At 37.8% G+C, this 9,372-nt stretch overlaps 1 protein-coding gene across 1 annotated transcript; it reads right to left on the reverse strand.

The window, feature by feature from the left end:
* Positions 1–7,198: 7,198 nt before the first annotated feature.
* Positions 7,199–9,006, reverse strand: LOC121510221 (hydroxycarboxylic acid receptor 2-like). Its single transcript, XM_041788182.1, has one exon. It carries the CDS (start codon positions 8,990–8,992, stop codon positions 8,018–8,020), a length of 975 nt encoding a protein of 324 aa, XP_041644116.1. The 5' UTR covers positions 8,993–9,006; the 3' UTR covers positions 7,199–8,017.
* Between the last annotated feature and the right edge of the window lie 366 nt (positions 9,007–9,372).

Genomic DNA, 9,372 nt, shown 5'->3' on the forward strand with positions numbered 1-9,372 from the left:
TGCTCCTTCAGCTGCAAAATTTCAAAAGAAACCCTTCGAGGAGTGTGTTATCTTAAAAAGGAAACCAGCTGATTGTGGGGTTGTTTCCTTGAATTCTGGTTGGTTCTGCTTTTTCATGCACAAAGGTGTTAGTTGCTAATACAGAGCAGCTTACAGGAAATAAACATTACACACAGATGAGTATGCAGGTGGCCTGGGATCACCTTTTGCCATCCCCCACTCTGTAGTTCCTGTTTATGACTCTATCCACTGTCCTATCTCTTAAATAAAGGCAATAACCCTCAAAATAAATCTCGGGGGGTGGGGTAATTAAAGCAATACAGGTGCTATTTTTTTTAACACCCAAGGATACAGTATACACAAACCTGCTTTTGATTGAAATGGTGGTATCCTATCAATTGAATAAACCTCATTTAAAGTGCCAAAGGGGTACAAAATGATGAACCATTTGGGAGCCAAACAACCAGCTCTACTGAGCTGAGCCAATTGATCTGGATCTCTAAAAAGAGATGGACTGCCTGTCACAGCTAGTGAGGCTGGAGGTTGGTGAGATGTACATCGGCTGAGGAAACATGGGTAAGATTAGAGTTTAATGTGCTAAAACATGACAAAGCTTGTACTGAACTCAGCACTGGGGAAGCTGCAGTCGTCCATCCTTTATTATTGTCACTGTTTTGACTCAGATGCAACATTTGCACTTCATCATAAATCTTTCTCCTGTTTTTGTAATATTTAATCCAATACTTTGTATTCATTAGTTTTATTCTCTTTCTTCCTTGCTGGTTTATACATTTGTATATTGTATTTGATGACTAACATGAAATAGAAGAAATACTTAGAAAATAAATGTCCTTCATTTAGAATTACTGTAATGTCAGAATATGTTTGGAAACAGTATCCACGGGTTTCCTTTTTCTGTCTTTGGTGAATATATATAAATACATTTGAATTTGTTAATAGTTTTATTCATCTGCATTATGACAACTAACATATGTTTCTTGACCGAATTTTGTTTGTTTGTTTTTTATCTCAATTTGGAAAACTGAACTTTTTTCCACCTTTTCCCACTTTTTTTTTAATGTATTTAGTAAAATATAAATGTGGTATATGATATCTAGAAATATATACTTTACTCCTCTATTTTTTCTTTCAGGCTGTTCATGCTTTCCAAATAAAACTAGCTTATTTCTGCAAGTCAATGATATTTCTCTGTGTCTGAAGAGAGTCTTTAGCAGAAGTACTACCTTATTCTACCCAAGAGCCATATTGTCTTAAAATACTTTAGCGAGAGCCACATTCAGAAACTGGGGATGTAAGGAAGATCCATAGGTGAAATAAATGAAACAGTGAATTATTGGATTATTCTGTAATTAAATGGGATACAATAGGCCATGTAAAATGTCTATAGTGTTAGAGGAAAGGATATGTTACTAATAATGACCTTATATTTTTTGAGGTCTTAAAATATTAGTTTGAGCTCTGAGATGCTTTTCAAAGAGCTGATGAATGACGGTTGGCTATTTGGGAATTTATATCTCACATTTGGGACATTTACTGTAGTTCTGTGGCTTAACATAAAAAGATGCTTTCTAATTTTTTCCCACTCATCATTGATGCTTTTAGCTAAAGGGGGAGGGGCCTCATATTGGTCTCTGTGCTGGATCTCAAAATGACTAAAACCGGCCCTGCCTCACACCTGCAGCTCTCTTAGACCACCCTGCCTTATTCTGTAGCTTTGGTTTCCTGTTTCTGCTCTTTTGATCCGTATTTATTATCAGCAGTACATTAAAGATCAAATAAAACACCCATGTTTGGACAAGTTTCACTAGATATTATGTTATCTCAGCATGTGACTCGTGTGTGCTAGGGTCGCTGATGACCGACCGCAACACTTAGATCATCAGTGATCATCATAAAATACCAGTGTGGGAGAGCAAGGGCAGAAAGTGACTGAAGAAACTTGTTAAAACAAGGAAATAAGAAGCTTCACTTTGAACACAAGACAGCACACCTCAATGAATGAGCATAGGGGAGACCGGGACGGTTGTAACACTTGCAATTGCTCCAATCAGGAACAAGTTAGGAAATCACCTGATTCACTCTGCACATGCTCAGTTTAGTCTTTAGTCCACATGTGAAGAAGTAGTGCCCTAAAGCAGACGCAGCAAAATTTGTGCAGGAAAACATAATTTTGAGGTATGAAAGTAATTTTTTTTGCTCACATTATTTTTGTGATTACATAGCCTGCTTTGTAGTTGTACTCATCAAACGTATATCATTTTAATTATGTGTCTGTTTAGCTAGCTTTCATTCAGATTGTTTGTGGTAATGTTTTAGCTGTTAGCTGTAAGCCAAGCTAGCTGATTGCTAATGCACCCAGGGACAGTTGTAACAAACTTGTGTGGGGTAAGTTGTAACATTTAAAAAATGTTACAACTTACAAAGCAAACAAACTATGTCCCAGGCTACAAAAGAAAACTCCAGGAAATAAAAAGGAGAAAACCCGAAACATTGGGCCACAGGAGACAGAGTCCTCTGATGATGATCATTTCTGTATTATCTGCATGGAACACTTCAATAACTCAAATCCAAAAGAAGCCTGGGTTAAGTGCATGACATATAATCTGTGGGCCCATGACAGTTGCACTCCAGGAGTGCCATACGCCTGTCACCACTGTCTGACACTGACATCAACTAACAAACTAGGCGTATACAACCTCCTCCCCTGACTCACACACCCACACCTATGTTAAGTTGTTGAAGCCTAAATTTTAGTGTTAGACAAACACACACACTAATGTTTGATTGTTGAAGCTAGTGCACAGTTGCACCTTTTGTACAGTTTTATTATTACAAATGTTAAGATGTTAGTGTAGTTTAAGTCCTGTACTTTACAGAACCAAAGCAATTTTGTATAAAAATTTTTGAACAAAAAGCTTTCAGTATCTTAAGTCATTTTCATGGTCCTTATTTCATAATGTTACATTTCACCCCAAGGTATGTTACAACTGACCCGAACTATGGGGTCAATTGTAACATTTCACTCCTTGCATTTGAGATTAAGTCATGCATTTTCTGTTTGTGTTGCACCGGAATTTTCTAGGCCATTTATTAGCAGACACTTGAAGCTAGTTTATATAGCAGTTTGAATACACTAGGTTAAAAGAGCTCAAAGTTAGAGATGGACATGTCAAAAATGTTACAGCTGTCCCCGGTCTCCCCCTACTGAAGAGACGCACCACCAGCGGACTTCCTCTGCTCTATCTTATGCGCGTTCCTCTGTCGCGCGCATAAGACGGTAATACACGGATTAAAAGTAAATAAAATTTTTCATTTAGACTTGGCACCAAAAAGCCACAGGTGACCGAGGAGCCATGTGCTGAGTATCCCTGCCTTATACAGTAAGCAGACAGTAACATAACGCTGTGGTGCATTCCTTGATTAATTTCGTCACTGTTTATAGTGGGGATGCTAAGCGTCAACACTATTGATATTCGCGTCGGCCATTTTGTTTTTCCGTATGTTTTTTGGACCCTATCTCCTCTCTCACTCTTTTAGCTATACTCATCATTCTAATATCATTCTATTCAGCTCTTTTAGGACATGGCGGCTATATCTTTTGTCATTCATAGCTTTAAGACTTTTTAAAATATTTAACTTTTTCTGCAAATTTTTTCCCATTCAAATGAGTGAGGCTTTTCTAAAAATGTGCACTTTTTTTCATCTCCTCATAACTTTGGCATTTCTTGGGCTGTTTTCACTGCTCTTCTATCAAACTCTTGAGCTTCTGGTGCTCTTTTCAGCTATTTGTAAAACTTTTTTTATACTATTCATACTTTTTTTTAACAATTTTGCTTTTTCTCAAACTAACATAACATTATTACAGATGGGCCAGCTCTTTAAATCCTCTAGATCTGTTTCAACTTCTAAGGCATATAACTTCAGCTCACTTCCACATACAGACTTCGTTTTTGCTTAGCATAGACAAACTCTTCCGCTATTTAGGAATGATTCACATTATTGACATCTTTTACAGATTTCTTATAATCACTGATCAAACTTCATGAATATTTGAGCTCTCTCAGATGTTCACAATGGGAGTAAATGAAGAGTCAGAGTGATGATGTCACACTTAGTAATATAAGCAGCGAAATGTAGCCACACATCTCCTCTTGCTCACAAAAAAGATTTGAGGTCAAAAGGATCAACGGTTTTGGCACAGTGAGCTTCAAAGCGTGACCGGCACCCCTACAGCTGTTCATCTGCACTAATGTAAATTTCCACCTTGAGGTTCTCAGTGGGGGCTTTTGGAACCACTTTTTTAACTCACTCTTGAACCAAGATTTTTCGCTTCCCACACATAAAAAAATATATCACCGCGTTTAGCAACTTCTGCTGATTCTCATGATACCTTTGGTTTCTGCTAGGTTTCACAAGTACAGCTTAAATTGACTTTGTTTGAGTGCATGTACTGCCCTCTCAACCCAGTTTTCTGAGCTGTGTTTAACAGAAGCTTTCACAGGTGTGACTAATTAGCTTTTATGTCAGCTGTGACTGATTAGCTATGATGTAATACAGGCTTTGATCATCATAGCAACCTGGGAGTCTTACAGACACATCACACATCAACACTCTCTTAAACGGTTACATACAAGTGGCTTTAATTTTGTCGTTTTTAAAGAACTTATCTGAACAATATTATAAAACAATGTGCTTTAGTGTAAATCTTGAGACAAAATTCTAAATGGCCCTCTTTTTAAATGTTTGTTTGTTTGTTTTTTACATTTTTCACTAATCAGGTATTGCATATTCAGCTGAAATTGCATTTTTATCTAGCTACTGTATTTATTGTTAGGGGTTGTTATTTGATAGAGACATTATCTGCATGATATTAGTATTGTTAGTGCCTGTTTTTTCTCTTTTCTTAAACAGAGTACAATATCACCATGTGACCTCAGAATTTCTGTAGTTAATCACAGTTAAACCTTTTAAAACAGTTTCTGTGTAACTCTCAGTTTTTATACATTCTTAAACCAGGGTTTCAGCAGATCCTTAAAAAGTCTTTAATTGGACTTTTGAAATTTAAGGACAAAATAAGTTGTAAATTGTCTTAAATTAGGACTTTGATATTTAAGGAGGACATCAAAAATTTACATCGTACAGTAATTTAAGGCCCTAAAATGCGTAAAAAGTCTTTGATTGGACTTCTGAAAAAATAAGGCCTTAAAAAGTATTAATTTGTGGTGAATTCTTACATTTTTGAAGATACTTTGACTAAGATGGTCTCTATCCAATTTTCATTTGCCAACTTTTTATAATTTGAAACTCTCTCTTTGTTCATGTGCTGCCTGTGTGTTACATCTCTTTAGAGAGGAATCTTCAATGTTATAGAGATAAAACGAAAATAATTTAAGGAAAGAAGAAATGAGCCCAGCCACAAAGAGGAGTCATCGCTAAAGACTGCTCCATAAAACAGCAGAAAAACAGCAGCAGCAACAAGATGACTGTACAGTAACGATTAAAAGTTCTCTATCCATATAATTATACTCTCTCTATCATGTCTGCATCTCTTCCCATCTTTCTTGCCAGTTGTGTTTTTAGAACCAGTTGTGTTTTTAGAACAAGTTGTGTTTTTGGAACCAGTTGTGTTTTTAGAACCAGTTGTGTTTTTAGAACCAGTTGTGTTTTTAGAACAAGTTGTGTTTTTGGAACCAGTTGTGTTTTTAGAACCAGTTGTGTTTAAGAACAAGTTGTGTTTAAGAACCAGTTGTGTTTTTAGAACCAGTTGTGTTTTTGGAACCAGTTGTGTTTAAGAACCAGTTGTGTTTTTAGAACCAGTTGTGTTTTTAGAACAAGTTGTGTTTTTGGAACCAGTTGTGTTTTTAGAACCAGTTGTGTTTAAGAACAAGTTGTGTTTAAGAACCAGTTGTGTTTTTAGAACCAGTTGTGTTTTTAGAACCAGTTGTGTTTAAGAACCAGTTGTGTTTTTAGAACCAGTTGTGTTTTTGGAACCAGTTGTGTTTAAGAACCAGTTGTGTTTTTAGAACCAGTTGTGTTTTTAGAACCAGTTGTGTTTAAGAACCAGTTGTGTTTTTGGAACCAGTTGTGTTTAAGAACCAGTTGTGTTTTTAGAACCAGTTGTGTTTTTGGAACCAGTTGTGTTTAAGAACCAGTTGTGTTTTTAGAACCAGTTGTGTTTTTAGAACCAGTTGTGTTTTTGGAACCAGTTGTGTTTAAGAACCTGTTGTGTTTTTAGAACCAGTTGTGTTTTTAGAACCAGTTGTGTTTAAGAACCAGCTGTGTTTTTAGAACCAGTTGTGTTTTTGGAACCAGTTGTGTTTAAGAACCTGTTGTGTTTTTAGAACCAGTTGTGTTTTTAGAACCAGTTGTGTTTAAGAACCAGCTGTGTTTTTAGAACCAGTTGTGTTTTTAGAACCAGTTGTGTTTTTGGAACCAGTTGTGTTTAAGAACCTGTTGTGTTTTTAGAACCAGTTGTGTTTTTGGAACCAGTTGTGTTTAAGAACCTGTTGTGTTTTTAGAACCAGTTGTGTTTTTGGAACCAGTTGTGTTTTTAGAACCAGTTGTGTTTTTGGAACCAGTTGTGTTTAAGAACCTGTTGTGTTTTTGGAACCAGTTGTGTTTAAGAACCAGTTGTGTTTTTAGAACCAGTTGTGTTTTTAGAACCAGTTGTGTTTTTGGAACCAGTTGTGTTTAAGAACCTGTTGTGTTTTTAGAACCAGTTGTGTTTTTGGAACCAGTTGTGTTTAAGAACCTGTTGTGTTTTTAGAACCAGTTGTGTTTTTGGAACCAGTTGTGTTTAAGAACCTGTTGTGTTTTTAGAACCAGTTGTGTTTTTAGAACCAGTTGTGTTTAAGAACCAGCTGTGTTTTTAGAACCAGTTGTGTTTTTGGAACCAGTTGTGTTTAAGAACCAGTTGTGTTTTTAGAACCAGTTGTGTTTTTAGAACCAGTTGTGTTTTTGGAACCAGTTGTGTTTAAGAACCTGTTGTGTTTTTAGAACCAGTTGTGTTTTTGGAACCAGTTGTGTTTAAGAACCTGTTGTGTTTTTAGAACCAGTTGTGTTTTTGGAACCAGTTATATTTTTAGAGAAAATAGCAATCTTGAACAAACAGGCAGGCATTTTAGTTTTATTTAAAAACTCTGCATGCACTATAGATCAATTCATAAGCACAGTGATATCAATAATTTAACACCCAAAACAAGACAAATCATCAAGATCATCAAGAAAAATCTAGTGTGGAAAATCTGCTGAATTTAAAATCTGTTCCTGCACACAACTGCTAGTTGAGACCTCAATCCACACAAATGTTAACTTCAAATTGCTGAAATAAAAGTAAGGTCAAAATGTATTTCTTTAGCACATTTAAAACAACCACAGCTTACCAAAGTTCTGTACAAGTTCAGCTTCAGACACACTAGGCATTAAAACACAATACGAAAGAATTTAAAAGCAATAATAAACAATACAAATAAGAGCAGAAAATGTCAAGATTTCAAAGCTAGTTTATATTGAAAGTGTGTTCAAACAGGTGAGTCTTAAGGAAGGACTTTGTTTTCAGTAGATATTCCCAGAGCAGCCACCACCAACACTCGGTCACCTCAGCTTTCAAGCCTGTAGAAGAATCTTAAACTGGATCCTGATACCATCAGGAAGCCAGAGAGGAAAACAAAAGTATAAAGTCATGTTCAGAATGTGTCTTGTCCCTTTTCTTATGAATCAGTGACCTTTATCCATCATGTTCTTTCTTGCTTATAGTTGAGGATGTCTGAGGCTTGGACCAGACTGGTCTGCATTCATATCATAAAACCAGATTTAATGTGATAAATAATTTGAGATTTTGTGAAAATTGAAAATTGACATGTTGTCTTAAAGCTGCCGTACACTATAGACTTTATAACACATTTTTCCCAGGTTTACATTCTTGACCCACTTTTGGGTCCCGACCCTCCAGCTGAGAGTCTCTCAGTTAAATGATACCTTGATGCGGTCTTTGTGATCACAGCTGGCTGAGTGACTGGGAGCCCGTCTCCCGAGTTCTCCTCTCTGTACTCTCAACCGTGTACGCCTCTTGCAGGTGGAGAGCTTTCCTGCAGATGTTCTTGAAAGCAGGGCTGGAGAAGTAGTAGACTATTGGATCCAGTGCGCTGTTGAGATAAGTCAGGCTGATGCTGATGTAAAAAGCCGTGGTCAGATCCTCCATAGCTGGGCAGATGTCAGATCCTTGCAGGGTGCTGGATACTTCTCGGGTCTTGATCCAAATCAGAACCTGCACAATGTTGCTCGGGAAGAAGCAGATGAAGAAGAGGGCTGCGACCACGGTGATGAAGCACAGCGCCTTCTTAATCTTTGCATGCTGGGCCAGCTGCCTGCCTCTCAGCTGGACAATAATGTGGACGGTGCAGTAGAGAATGACAACCAGAGGCATGAAGAAAGAGAAGATAAACTCAAACTTATGCCAGGTGAGGTTGTGGTTGGGTACAGTGTTGATCAGGAAGCTCTCACAGTAGGTGGTGTTGGTGTGTTTTAAGGTGAAAATATGCGCTGTCATGGAGATGGTGAGGAACCACAGTGCCAGAGCTCCACACATGGCTTTGGAGACACTCAGAGAGTTGATGGGGTGATGAGGGTGCACCACACGCATGTATCTATCCAAAGCGATGACCATCAAGAAGATAGTGCTGCCACTGCGGTTCATCGCCAGCAGGAAGAGGCAGACGTTGCAGAACGTGCCCCCAAACCTCCACTTGATCCCAGAACTGTAGTAGGCTGCCCTGAAAGGCAGAGCCATGAAGAGCAGAAAATCCGCCATGGCCAGGTTGAAGAGCAACACTGTGCTGCTTTTCCATGGCTTCAGGTGGAAGCAGAAGATCCACAGAGCCAATCCATTCCCTAAAACTCCCAAAACAAACTCAGTGGCCAGCAGAGGAGGGAGCACGCTGATCAGCAGAGTCCCGTTAAAGTTGCAGTGCATGTTGGCGCTGACGTTGCTCCTTCAGCTGCAAAGTTTCAAAAGAAACCCTTCAAGGAGCGTGTTATCTTAAAAAGGAAACCAGCTGATTGTGGGGTTGTTGTTGTTTTTTTTGTTTGTTTTTGTCTCCTTGAATTCTGGTTGGTTCTGCTTTTTCATGCACAAAGGTGTGAGCCGCTACTACAGAGCAGCTTACAGGAAGTAAACCTCATCTCATACTAAACATCTTAAAATTATTAATAAATGTCAGCTTCAGACAGAGAGAGACTCTTACTTGGAAGTTTTTACACCTCTGTGCAGAGAAACAGAATCATTTTCTCAAGAATGGCAAAATTTGTTCTGAAGAACTACCCTTATTGCTACATATTTTGTTGACTTGTCTT

This window comes from Cheilinus undulatus, linkage group 5 (assembly GCF_018320785.1).
Source record: "Cheilinus undulatus linkage group 5, ASM1832078v1, whole genome shotgun sequence".
Lineage (NCBI taxonomy): Eukaryota > Metazoa > Chordata > Actinopteri > Labriformes > Labridae > Cheilinus > Cheilinus undulatus.